Raw genomic sequence first — 14,716 nt, 5'->3', positions numbered from 1 at the left:
TCTTAACTTCGATTAACGAGCAACCCCTCGGTTAACGAGTTTCTTACGAGCCGACCTCAACATGTTTTCGCTTGCACTTGGCGGTCAACCAGCTTTAGTATTAGTCGTCAATACATTAATCGGTTCTAGGGCTTAAATTCCTTACTATTTTAGTAAATATCAAGAAGTTTATACTATTCAATAATTTTACAAGTTTAATATTAAATGTTTTAGTAATTTTAACAATTATTGAACATAATTGAAGGTAAAGTGACTAGTTTAATGAGCGGCATCCAGCCTCTTAACACAGCAAACAAGCGTTAGTCTCTCTCTGTTTTCAGTGGAGGTAACATCTTGCTTGAGACTCTCTTCAACTAAATGCTTTTTTCCTGTGTTTCCAAGCAAATTATTGGTCATTTTGAATTTTATTTTACATATTGACAATATATAGCGCAGTGCAGTGTTATTTTAAAGAAAATATTCTTTATTTACAACGAGTTTAACTTTAAAAAACACGTGTTGACATTGTTTGAATCCAGCATGGGGCCTAAGAGATCAAGAAAAGCGATTTCAATCCAAACCAAGCAGGAAATCATAAAAAAACATGAACAAGGCATTAGAACTAATGCGCTATGCAAAGAATGTGGCATGTAGACATCAACTGTGTCGACAATTCTTGCACAGAAAGACAAATTTAAAGAAGTGAAAGTGAGAGACAAATCTACAAGTGTTTAAATGTAGATCCCTAATTGCAGAAACCGAGAGGTTACTTCTCATCTGGATTAAGGAAAAGCAGATGAAAGGTGATTCAGTTTCTACTGAATTCATTTGTGAAAGAGCCAGGGAGATTTAGGAACATTTAAAGACAGATCAACCTGGTTCTTCAGGCACAGAATTTGAAGATTTTAGGGCCAGCAAAGGCTGGTTCGAAAAATTTAAGAAAAGAAGTGACATTTTCAGTGTTGTTAGGCATGGTGAAGCTGCTAGTGCTGATAAGGAAGGGGCAGCAAAGTTTTTAGATGAATTTAAAAAACTGATGGAAGAAGAAAATTATCTTCCACAGCAAGTGTTCAATGTGGACAAAACTCGGCTGTTCTGGAAAATGATGCCCAAAAGAACATTCATCACTAGAGATGAAGTCTCTTTACCTGGGCATAAACCCATGAAAGACCGTCTCACTCTATTGCTTGGTGCCAATGCTTCAGGGGATTTCCGACTGAAGCCTAGGCTTGTCTACCACTCTGAAAAGCCCAGGGTGTTCAAGCAACAGAAAGTGGTAAGAACAAAGCTTGGAGTTTATTGGAAGTCCAACCGTAAGGCATGGGTGACAAGACAGCTCTTTAATGAATGGGCTGTTGATGTGTTTTGCCCTTCTGTCAAGAGCTACCTAACCATCAATAAACTCCCTTTCAAGGCTCTTCTCCTCATGGATAATGCTCCTGGTCATGACCCTGACCTTGCCAGAAATTTGGAGTATCAATTTGACTTTGTGAAAGTGTTGTTTTGCCTCCAAACACTCCATCAATCATACAGCCAATGGACCAGAATGTGATCAGCAACTTCAAGAAGTTGTACATGAAGAAAATGTTTAGGAGGTGTCATCAGGCAACTTCCAATGATCCTGAACTAACGCTGAAACAGTCCTGGAAGACACAACTGCCGTTGGGTTCTTGTTGGATCTCTGTAAGCATGTCTGCCTGATGCGGGGCTCCACCGCAGATTTTTCATTCGGGGTTTACCCCGTAGCCTTATACCTACCAAGGTTAATCCACAAGGCAGCAGGGCAGTGGTTGGCAGGCGCCAGGACGTATCCACAGGCCAGTGGGCCTATGCACCATCTCTCTGGGGTCCACTGCTACTCCAAGATCCCCCGCTGGTCTAGCCTGGGCCTACGGCACCCAGTTACCGTTTATTGCCACAAGGAGGCACAGCAGGAATCTTGATGGTGAAGACGCTGTGTACTGGCAGTGGAAGACATGCAAATTGCTTCCCTGTTCGCCATGAGGGCTAGCCAGCGGTGGCAGCTGAAGGCGAAAGGGAGCAAGCAGTGGTTGCACCTTAACACTGACATAATGCTGGCATTTTTCATGCATTTCACCACCCTGTGTGCGACACACACACACTCACCACCATCACCAACACACCACAACCAACACACTACCACCACAACACTCACCACCACCACAACACTCACCACCACCACAACACTCATCACTACCACACTCAACACTATCAACCTCACCACCACCAACACTCACTGCCACCACCAACACTCAGCATCACCACCAACACTCACCACCAACCATCACCTCCACCCATCACCACCATCACCAGTACTCACCACCACCATCACTCACCACCACCACCATCACTCACCACCACCACCAAAACTCACCATCACCAATACTCACCACCACCACTAAAACTCACCACCACCAATATTCACCACTAGCACTCACCACCACCACCATCAACACTAACCACCACCACCACTCCCCATCACCACACCACCACCTACCATGACCAATTTCAGGGATTTTTTGAGGGTATCTGCAATGAATAGTAGGACATATTTTGTGGTTAATATTAGTACTTTATCCCATTGGCATATGATTCAATCACTCAGACTTTTTTAGTGTTTATTTTTTTGTGATCATGTTACTTGTAGAAAGCTCCTTTGATACTTTATCATTCAGTTACAGTATGTCTTGAAGCTCTAAAAAATAAATGCAGCTGTGGTCATCTCTTTTATAAAACAAATGCTATGCTCTTTAACCAAAATATTTTTTCATTAACAAATTAACTTACCCAAATAATTGTTGGTGTAAATATTTATGAATACAGTGGTCCCTTGGTTAACGAACACAATTCGTTCCAGAAGGTCGTTCGTTAATCAAAAATTTCGTTAACCCAAACCATTGTTTCAATGGGATTTTGGATAATTGGTTCCAGTTCACCAAAAATTACATCCAAAGTAAAAAAAAATGGAGTAAAGTACACTTACTTTGAGGTGTGTATGTAGAAGGCTCCTGGTTGATGACGATGATGATGGGAATTAGAAGTGGGGGTGGAGGAGAAGGGAGAAGAGAAGGAAGAGGGGGTGGAAGAGAAATCAACCCATGCTTGATGCCGTCATTTCACCCATAAAATTTTAAGTTCACTAGATGTAATTCAACACTGCACTGCACTTAAATCAACACTGCACTGCACTATATATTGACAATATGTTAAATAAATCTCAGAATGACCAATAATTGTACTGTAAAAACGTAAAAATACTCTGTGTTCAAGAGACCCACAAGCAAGATGTTTCCTCCACTTAACAGAGACCTTGGTGGGTGAATGAAGTGGCTGATTGGCGCACCAAAAACTAGTTCCCTGTACTGCAATTATGTTAAATAAGTATTAAAATGACTAAAAAATTTAATATAAAACTTGGAAAATTATTGAATAGTACAACCTTCTTGATATTTACTCCAATTTTAACGAATGTAAGCCCTAGAACTGATTTCTGTATTGGCGGACTAATCTTCCAGCTGGTGAGCAAGCCAAAGCATGTCAAAACATTTTCGTAAGAATTTCATTAACCGAATTTTTGTTCGTTAACCGAATTGAGTATTCTTTATTCTTATGGAAGGTAATTTGTTAACCGAAATTTCGTTAACCAAGGCATTCATTAACCGAAGGACCACTGTACTGCAAATATGACTGTAGCATTTATTATATTATAGACTAGCAGAAACGATGCCCTCCGGGCGGCTCATTTGCTAGGTCACGGTAGGACGCCACCCTCCGGGAGGCTCCACATTGTCTCACTGTTCAGTCCCGAAAACTTCTTCCATCAATGGTTCATTAACAGTGTATGTAAGTTCCACCATGTTTTTCACTACAACGGTACAGCAAAGAATATTTTTTTTAGCTTTAGACTGTTATTATTTCATTGTCTAATCATCACTACATATAACACCACCCATCATCACTACATATAACATCATCCATCATCACTACATATAACACCATCCATCATCACTACATATAACACCATCCATTATCACTGCAAATCGGTAAAGTAGTTTTCGAGATTCTCGTGCGGACACACAAACAAACAGACAGACTTCTTTGTTTTATATAGATAGATAGGTAATAAGAAGATATCATACAATGATAGACTGAATATGTAGATGTGGTTAAAGCTTTGTGCAGTGGACTAAATAAAAAAGGAGAGAGAGAGAGAGCACAGTAACTCACTTCTTGAGGTCAAGGACAGTACAATAAGATGTTTTTACGGCTAAAACCTTTGACAAGATGAGTGGTTGCAGCCAGCGCTCCTGCCTCATCACATAAATCAACTCCCGCGCAGCCAACATCCAGCTCATCATACCATACATCATCATCAAAACCCTTTACCCCCAAAAGTCCTATGGAGATGGAAGAGTGGCGACGGGGACAAACAGAGATGACTGCCGGGAGTCTCTAGTCACAAATCTGCACATGAGTGGCCCAGATAAGATGGTTGTTTATGCACTGGGTTCTAGGCAGCAGTGCAATCCGGTCCTGTCTGTGCGAATGAGCAGTCCTTTTGGGGAGCCACTCTGCTCACACCACATGGGAAGGGGGCTAGAAAAGGTACCCTAAACATAGCCTGCCTAAAAACCCAAGCTGAATAGGCAACCATACCCAGTAAGGTCATCTTTATGCGGTCAAAAACACAACCAAAATCACAGATCCAAACAAAAACAAATCATACAACCTCTTATGGTCACTGCATGGAATGTCAGGACCCTTCTGGATAATGGAACAAATGTGCATCCTGAAAGAAGAACTGTCCTTGTGGCAAAAGAGCTGGCTAGGTATAACATCGACATAGCAGCCATCAGTTAGTCCCAGCTCCTAGGTGAGGGCCAACACACAGAACAGGGTTCTGGTTACACCTTCTGGAAGGGTAAGCCTGCTGCAGAGAGAAACCGCATTTATGGAGTTGACTTTGCCATCCGCCAACGCATCCTACACAGCCTAACTGAAATGCCTATTGGAATCAATGAGCACCTCAAGACGCTTCGAGCCCCACTGAGTCACTCACGTCATGCCTTCTTTTTCAGTGCATACGCCCCAACACTGGATGCAGTGGATGACATCAAGGAGGCCTTTTACACCGACCTCGGCGGACTGCTAACCTCTATCCCCAGAGAAGACAAGGTTGTGTTCCTTGACGACTCCAATGCCAGAATTAGTAGATGCTAACATTTGGCAAGGAACCATAGGGAGAAATGGACTGGGCAACTGTAATCCCAACTGTCTACTCCTCCTCAGCAAGTGTGCTGCACACAACCTCACTATCACCAATACCTTGTTTAGGCAGGCCGACAAGTTCAAGGGTTTGTCGCAACACCCCCGATCCAAACACTGGCATCTCATTGTCTACATCATTGTCAGAGATCGCCAAGATGTCCTCATCACCTGTGTCATGCGTGGCTCAGACCACTGTGACACTGATTATCGACTTGTCAGAGCCAGGCGCTCACTTTACGTCGCCCCAAAACGGTGAAGGCAACAACCCAACAGCAAACAACGTGAATCCAAGTGCTGAATGGGATATTCTTAATACTGTTATGACAAAAACCTGCAGAGACCCTCGGCCAGATCAAAAGAATACACCAGGACTGAAGTTCATTAATGGAAGCTGCCGACACCTTTGTTCCTGCCTGGAGTCTTATGTTGAAAAGAACCCCCTTCACCCGGTACTCGATGTTCACCCAGCTGGCTAAATTGGCACTGGCACGAGTAAGGAAGGCAGCCAAGAAGATGGAAAAGAGAGTTGGTGCCAGTACACAACCTTGTTTAACCAGTTTGGATGGGGAAGAACTCAGACTGGGTGCCGTTGTGCAGGACACTGCCATTCATGCCATCGAGGAGTTGCCTCATAATGGCCATGAATTTTTGTGGGCAGCCAAAATAGCTGAAGGTTCACCAGAGGGTTTCCCTGTTGACCGAGTCGAAGGCCTTGGTTAGGTTGATGAAAGCTTTGTACAGGTCATGACGCTGTTCTCTGCTTTTTTTTTGTATCTGACGGGCAGCAAAGATCATGTCAGTGGTGCCACTTGATGGTCTAAAACCACATTGAGATTCTGGGAGGAAGTTTTCTGCCTCAGGAAGAAATCTGTTTAGGAGGACTCGGGCGATAATCTTGCCAGCTACGGACAGCAGCGAGATCCCACGGTAGTTGCCACAGTCTGACCAGTCTCCCTTGTTCTTATAAATATTGACGATGGAGGCATCTTTAAGAGTTTGGGGGATTTCCTCCTTTTTCCACATATTCTCCAGGAGAGAGTGGAGATGAATGGTAAGCTGAGGTCCTCCTGCTTTATACACCTCGGCTGAGATTCCATCAGGCCCTGAGGCTTCGTTAATTTTCATCTGTGTGATGGCAGTAGCTACCTCATCCAGGGATGGAGGATAGCTGAGGTGGGTCAGCTCTGGATGTTGAGGGACCTGCTGGGTAGTCAGGACATTCATATCGGTGTTTCAGTTGAGCAATGAATGGTAGTGCTCTTTCCAGTGCTGAAGGAGACCTTCATCATCTTTAATAATGAGGTTACTGTCAGGTGAGCGGAGGGGGGCTGCGCCACGAGTGACTGGCCCATATAATGTTTTAGTGGAAATGAAAAATTCGTGCATCTGTGCTGATCTGCAAGTTTTTGTACTTCATATGCTTTACTTTTAAGCCAGCCGTTCTTCAGATTGCAAAGTTCCAGCTGGGCTGCCGCTTTCATCTTGCGGAAGGTATCAGCTTTGTTTCGAGACTGAGGGTTGTTCTGCCAATCAGTAAAAGCAGCATGTTCATCATCGATGAGTACTTTGATTGCCAGGTCATTTTCATCAAACCAGTCCTGGTGTATTCTTTTGATCTGGCCAAGGGTTTCTCTGCAGGTCTTTGACATAACAGTATGAAGAGTATCTCATTCGGCACTGGGATTCACGTTGAATTTTGATGGGTTGTTTATCAGCCCATGTTCGGGCAGCTCTCTAAAAGCATGTGCTACCTCTGGATCCTCCAGATGCTTAGTATTAAAACCTCTTCTGGAGGCTTGCTGCCTTTGCCATTTGAGGCCGTGAAGTGAGAGTTTGGCTCTGACAAGTCGAAGATCAGTGTCAGTGGTCTGAGCCACGCATGGCATGGGTGATGAGGACATCTCGGCAATCTCTTTCTCTGACAATGATGTAGTCAATGCAACACACATACATACACATACACACACACAAAACACATACAAATAAATAATAATTGGAAAATACTCTCACAAAAAATAAGAAACAAATTTATTAAAAGTGTGACAATCTACCCTCAAGTCCACACTCTATTACAGTACGTATTTTATTTATTACTATCGCCAGAACAAATGGCTCCCTGTCCCAGCCGCAAAAATGCCGGCAACTTTAAAACTACCCACAGACATTCTTGGGTACATCCAGAGTGTTATCCACGAATAATAGAGGACCGCAAAATAAAAATCAGCAAATCTGGGGGGCCCCCTGTACTATAAATTATTTCTTATCTTATGAAAAGTCCTAAAATAAGGAATGAATAAATTTTTCATAAGATTATTTCTACATTTTTTCAGTCCCGAACATAATCATATGCACAGCAGCAAACTAGACGATGTATCCGTTGTTTACATTGGAGGAGCCAGTCTCTAACTCTACTCTCGATGGCAATAAGCATTGAAGTGAATTGTGAGTAAATGATTGAACCTGAATTCTAGACAGTGGGCACAGTATTATATGGATCTTGTTGATTAGACAAGTGTTCAGGTGTAAAAGAGAAGGCAGAGACAATTTCTTGGATTTACTTGTGCAGGCAGTCATACAAAGTTTGAGATGTGTACTGTACCAAAGACAGTAGGGCACTGATCCTCTGACCAGGGTCCCCCCCCCACCCAGGTGAAGGACTTCACCGTCTAAGCACACATGTGCATTGATACACCAGGTAGCAAAGTTGTACCTGGTGAATACATACACAACATGACATGGTATACATAACAATGCATAAATACATGATGTACATATACATAATACATACATAGTTTCTAATGGAGACATAGAATACATAATACACATGTAGTACATAGTATACATGACCATAAGATATCTCCAACAAGCTTGGCTCTATAAGATTTGCCTCTAAAGAGCAGCCATCACATAAAATCTTTACCACCTGAGGGGACATTGTGAAAAGAAAGGATATGTGATAATCTTACTCAAAATGGATTACCTGATCTATCCTCGGCAGATATAATTGGGGGCTGTTTGGAAAAAAGAAAGAAAAAAGTAAGCAGTATGCTTTACAAGAACTTTAGTGCATATGGTTGAAATAATGAAATTTATGGCCAAAATTCCTTGCAACTCAATACTAATATTGTAAACTGAAAAGAAAATATTGTTTAATAATTATTCTTTGCCAGGTGACTGAATGTCTTGTCTTCACTAATGGAAGTTAAACAAGAGTAAAATAGCAAGATTTCTTGGTAGAAATAAAAACAAACCCAAGATTTATTCACTATTCTCGACTCTGTCCAACTTGTTCACGATTTTCTTAAACTTAACAATAACAAATCTTGAACTTACCTCAGAGGCCATGTTATTGGATAACAAGAGGTGTATGGGATTCTTGACAATGAAAAGATCATGATGAACTCCAAGGTGAAAATCTTGAGGATCAAGAAGGAAGTCAGCAGCAGTTAAAACAAGTCTCTGGATAACTCGTGACAATGCCTGGATTCTTGTGTCCTTGTCCCTTGTATATAGACATTGCAGCCAATATCTCAAATGCTGAAACATGATACGTTTCCATCTTAATAAATCCCAACTATCTACACTTAACACATAAGGCTGTCGCCAAAGTACAGACACATGGTGTTCTGCTGAGTAAAATTCCCCCCCAAACATTATTTTGATATGTTTCTTTAGAATGAATAAATAATTAAGCTCGACTATTTTCCTTTATATATACAGCATGCCCTTCAAATTTTTGGTGGTGGTTAGGTTCTCAAAATGGCCGAGAATAGCCAAATCCAAAAATAACATCTGCTGATGGGAGGGGGGGGGTGTATATTTTGTACTCATGTGCAAATAAATGTATGTTCCCTTTCTGTGTTTGCCCTTAGGATAATTATTTCTTTTACCTGTATTTTATATGTGTGTGTATGTGTAGGCACACACACACAAAACACATACAAATAAATAATAACGGGAAAATCCTCTCACAAATAATCATAAACAAATGTATTAAAAATGCGAGTCTACCCTCAAGTCAACTCTGTGCTTTGTTTTTAATAAAGCACAGAGTTGACTTGAGGGTAGTACACTCACACACACACACACACACACACACACATATATACAGGTAAAGGAAATCACTGTCTCTCGAAAGAATGACTCCCTGTCCCGATCACAAAAATACCAGCAACTTTAAAACTACCCTTAGACATTCTTGGGTACATCCAGGGTGTCATCCGCGAATAATCAAGGTCAGCGAATTTTAAGGGCATGATGTACTGCATATGAACAGGTATGAAGCAGTTTATCCAGTGCCCCAGTATCTAGATAATAAAAGAAAATTTGCTATGTTCTGGATGAATTACTTATTTAAAATGAAAGGGGAAATTTCCAACCATTCCTCACCTGATTGATTGATTGACTGAATGTAGTACATGTAATTACATCCTTGGCGGCACAGCAGCTTAGGTCATATGTCGCCGAATTAAAATAAAAGCTTAGAAGACTAACACCAAATGAATGCAAGATAAATGACCTAATTAATAAATAACATAAAACTTTCGTAAGAAACATTTAAACGTTAATAGATAAACCTCAATGCTTGTGTAGAAGACCGGCTTCCTCCACAAAAGAGAGGATGTCCCCTCCCACGCTACCCACTCCCTCCCCCAGCACCAAAGAGAGAGGTGAGCCCCCCCACTCTGCACTGGGAGAGGTGCTTATGACGAAGATCCCTGAGACTGGGACAACCTGTACCTGAAGTTGATGGTGTAGCTGTAGCTGATGATGATGGTTTAGTCCCTCGAATAATAAAACTGTCTCAGGAACCTTGCACAGTTGCTTTCTTTTTGTAATCATAAATCCTTCTGTAAAGGTCATGCATTTTTCACATCTCTGTTAATTTTAATACTTCGTTCTGTTAATGGATCCATTTCACAAAATATGTTCATTGTTTGTTCCATGTAAGCAAATGCTTCTGCCTAACGCTTAATCATAAATTTGCGAGAAGATGAGGTAAGGGCATCTTTTGCTGTATTTGTGTTCTGATTGTAATCTTGTTCAAGTTATATCAGTTCTTTATTTGTTAGGTCTTCTCTATGACTGTTCAAGAGCTCCTGAGCATTCACTTCATCAACAGTGCACTTTCTTTTTCTTCTTTTTTTCATTCTTACGGATAATCTTTACTGTTGATTCCCCCATTCCCAAAGCGCGTGAAATATCCACAGACCTATCACCTTTTTCATATTATTTTAACACATTTAGTTTCTTGGCTAAGCTTTCTTTTAGCTTTTGAACCAGCACTACCAACACTTGCTCTCTTGCTCATGTTGAATACGGGCACAAAAATGTCATAAGATAACCGAGAAAGTTTTTCTCTTGTTCCTGTTCAGATACGTGAAAACAAAATACCTGCTAAGCTGCAACTGTTTATGTTTGTGATGCTGGCATCACCACCCACCAGCCTGGCAGCATCCTTGCACAAGGCGTGTTCATATATATACAGTAGACCCTTGCCATTCGCGAGGGATAGGCTCCAAGAAATGGCGCGAATTGGCGAAAGTGCGAATAACCACTTATATAATACCTTAGTGCACTAATAAACAGGTATACCTATACAGCCTCTACTCGACTTACGACAGGGTTCCGTCCCGACGACCAGGTCGTAAGTCAAATTGGTCATAAGTCGAAAAGGAAAAAATATAATACATACAAATTCTAAAATAGGTGTCTCTTTTTCTTCTCAGCACCACAAAACTCTCACTTTTACGCTTGCCAGGCAATTTAAAGGGAATTACAAATGAAAAATTTTTCAGTACACAGCGCGATCACTTACGTTGGGACTCGAAAATACGTAATAAGAAGAATATTTCATACGACTATGGCCGTCGTATGTCCGGGTTGTCGTAAGTCGAGGAGAGACTGTACTGTACTGTGTATGAGAAACTAAAGTCACAATACAGTCAGCCCTTAACATACGCGGGTTTATAATACACGGATTTGCAAATAAGCGGATTGCCCTGCCGGAGGAATATTCTGTACATTGAAGTAATTGAAGTACATTCAAATCGCGCGCCATTCAACTAGCGCGCGGCACCGAACATGGGACACCGCCCGCTCCCGCAACCTCACACACACACGCATAGCTCTCCCTCACTCAGTCAGTCTCGCTGTAATCACGCTTGTCTTGACATCAGCATTGTAGTTGCAAAAATATTACATTTCCGTGATTGTATTATATCAAGCACAGTATGAATAGAGTATCACTAATATAAGAGTATTTTAACCGAAAACTACTAAAAAAACGAGTAACATATCTTGAACATCGGAAGGCTAGGTAAAGTCTTTTGTTTTCATGTAGTTTATCCTAATTTACATTGAAATGCATTACGTTTCAGCAAAATTACTATTTATTTCTGAGAATATGGAAAAGTAATATTTTGCTGAAATGACGTACGTATTACAGTGGAAAGTGACGAAAGCAATGACTCGGTTTCTTTCGTTCAAAAGATGTTACCGTAATCGCTTTTCGAATGGTTTTCAGTTAACTGTTGTATTACAATAATATTCTATCCTAATTCACTTGTGATGCAACAGTATTTTTAACTTGGGGTGGGAAGGGGAGGGGTGGGGAGGGGTGGAGGGGGGGGTGGGGAGGGGAGGGGTGACAGTGACATGTTTGACAGTTAGCGCCGAAGGTCTCGTGTGTAATTCGAGTTTTTAAGACCAAATTTTTTGGCAAAAACTTGGGGGTCGTCCTATACATGCGTAATTGTTTTGTTAGGTTGAACCCGTGCATGATGGGTAGGGCGAGGAGCAACTTTTAAGCTTCAGTCATGAAAAATATTTACCATTTACTGCCAGTAAACAATGGAAACATAAATTATGTACCAATTACTAATGAAAAGTTGTGCAGTTCCTTCAGCAGATGAAGCTCACCAACTTATAATAGGCTAAATTACCTTACGACATGCTTTCAGTAGTCTATGTTGAAGTTCTTAGCATAGGCTAACTTATCATATCACATACGGTATCACAGTCCTCATTGATCTACAAAAAATACCGGTAATAAAAACCTTTTCGATATTTCACACTTAATATAATATCCAGTAATCCACTTCAACCTCCTATTGTTTACAACGATGCATGACGCACCACCAGCTGTTGAGTATCAGCTAGACAGTACACATGTTTTTCGAATCGTTTTCAGTTAAGAAACTGTTACATCACACATATATTTTACCTTAACTGTGCCTGAATGAATATATTCTCTGAAATAAATAGTAGTTTTGCTGAAACGTGATGTATTTTAATGTAAAATAGGATAAAATACACGACGTAAACAAAAGATTTTGCCTAACCTTCCGATGTTCAAGAGAAGTTACTCGTTTTTTAATAGTTTTTGGTTAAAATATTGTTATATTACAATGGTATTCTATTCATATTGTGCTTGATATAATGCATTCGCGGAAATGTAATATTTTTGCTGAAATGACGTACGTATTACAGTGGAAAGTGGGATAAAATCGTGACGAAAACAATGACTTTCGCTTTCTTTCGTTCAAAAGATGTTACCGTAATCGCTTTTCGAATGGTTTTCAGTTAAATAACTGTTGTATTACAATAATATTCCCTCCTAATTAACTTGAATAAATACTTGAATGGAAATATACAATATTTTTGTTGAAACTACCCGCGTTTGTGTAAATTGTCGTAATAATTAACGGTAAACAATTTGCCTTCGGCACTTGGTGTTCCAGGCACGGAGAGCCTCAGTTTATAGGATGTAGAGTGTTTTTACTGAAGGTTTTGTTGTTCCATTACCCTAAAAAACGTGGGTCGACCTATAAACGAGGAATATCATAAATTAACGATTTCTTGGTCAAAAAATCAGGGTCGACCTATAAACGAGGGAGGATTATAGACGAGTAAATACGGTATTTATGTCGTTTAGATTGAGTTTTTGTTTTTTGCTTATAAAATTTCATAGAAGTGACTGGGGAGAATATAATTTACATTGCTGGAATTCTTATAAAATAGTGATTAATCTGAATGCAAACATGCAATAGTTTGCACATATATTAAAGAGCACAATTTTCTTGATATTTACTCTACTGGAAATGAATGTAAACATGGAATAGATTACTGAATTACTGAATTGGCAGACTAGCCCATCAGCTGATGCTCACAACAAAACGTGATGTTCGTAAGGATTTCGTTAATCAAATTTTTGTTCGTTAACCGAATTGAAGCTTCTTATGGAAGGTAATTCGTAAACCGAAATTTCGTTAACCGAGGGACCACCGTAGTTGAAACCGCTTAAGAAAAATACGCTCAAGTTGCTAGTCTATTGTATCAAATAAGGGTGTTAAAATATCAATTGAGGATAAGTGGGGTAGTGATTATCAGGGTTGCAAATAGCAAAGTTTTCCTGTATTATGTGCTTTTATCACTATTTATGCATTATATTTTGGTACACACAGACTCAGTATAAAACTGTGGATAATGCAGATGACGTATACATAAAACAAATGACGTATAACCTTCTCCCCATCTAGTTATTATATAGTATCATATTTCTATCACACATGTTACTTGTATATTATTTGTTAATCAAGTGACACATTCCCCCAATTATGTAACTGTACATTTACAGCCTTCCGGCTACCATGCTCTTTCAATAGACTATTAATTAATTATTATCATTACGTACTGAATATTGGTAAAACATAAAGCGAGGACCCCCTGTACCACTATTGTCTCCACTGTATTTTTATGGGCTGGTACCCTGGGTTTGCAGTGATGAGTAGGGGGAGGGAATCCCATTCTGATTTTATCCAACAGCTGCCATCAAGTTCATGCAGCTAACACATACAGGCACGAAAAATGACCATAAACTGTTTCTGATGGTATATCTTTATACCAGAAACTAAAAAAATCCTGAAACCAGCAACCCCAAAGTCCCTAGGTACCCATATTTGGACTTAGTAGTGTACCACTTTTTTTACCCACATATTAAGGTATGATTTTTATTTCTTTTTCTTACCTCTATTTTTTGTAATGTGCGATCATCCTCATACACAGTCAAAGGAAGATTTGCGACTGCTCGACCAAGTTTTGTAGTAGATTCAGCTACACATTGTAGGTCTGGAAGACACACACGCCAACACTCGGCAGCAACAGTCCATACAGGGGTGCTCATTAGAGGATAACCAAGCAACAGCCCAAGTAGTATGTCCTCAGCAACTTTCACCACCTATGAAATAATAAAAAATAACTTTAATGTTCACTGCAAAATAAAAAATATATAATTAAAAATATATATACAGTCATGCGCCGGTTAACGTCAGACCGAACAACATCCGATCGCATATACGTCCGTGCCTCCCCCCCACCCAAAAAAAACACTTATGTGACGCCTGCTGGACCACCACTCCACGACCACCAAACGGAGACTTGATGATCC

The 14,716-nt window shown here is 40.4% G+C and overlaps 1 protein-coding gene across 7 annotated transcripts in view; it reads right to left on the bottom strand.

The window, feature by feature from the left end:
• The window catches only part of LOC121854446 (rotatin-like), a 167,895-nt gene that overhangs the window by 74,520 nt on the left and 78,659 nt on the right, over positions 1 to 14,716 (bottom strand). For 6 of the 7 annotated variants that reach the window (XM_042349118.1, XM_042349117.1, XM_042349113.1 and 3 more), the window contains 2 exons: positions 14,297 to 14,506; positions 8,602 to 8,805 (listed from right to left, as the gene is read on the bottom strand). In XM_042349118.1, the coding sequence (XP_042205052.1) occupies positions 8,602 to 8,805; positions 14,297 to 14,506 (414 nt within the window). Of the gene's footprint in view, positions 1 to 8,248; positions 8,280 to 8,601; positions 8,806 to 14,296; positions 14,507 to 14,716 lie in introns of those variants that run through there. The other variant, XM_042349119.1, reaches the window with a different exon arrangement.

The sequence above is a fragment of the Homarus americanus genome, unplaced genomic scaffold, assembly GCF_018991925.1.
Source record: "Homarus americanus isolate GMGI-L3 unplaced genomic scaffold, GMGI_Hamer_2.0 scaffold53225, whole genome shotgun sequence".
In the NCBI taxonomy this organism is placed as follows: domain Eukaryota; kingdom Metazoa; phylum Arthropoda; class Malacostraca; order Decapoda; family Nephropidae; genus Homarus; species Homarus americanus.
Note: the sequence above shows the minus strand (reverse complement) of the source record. Positions and strands in the feature narration are given on the sequence as shown.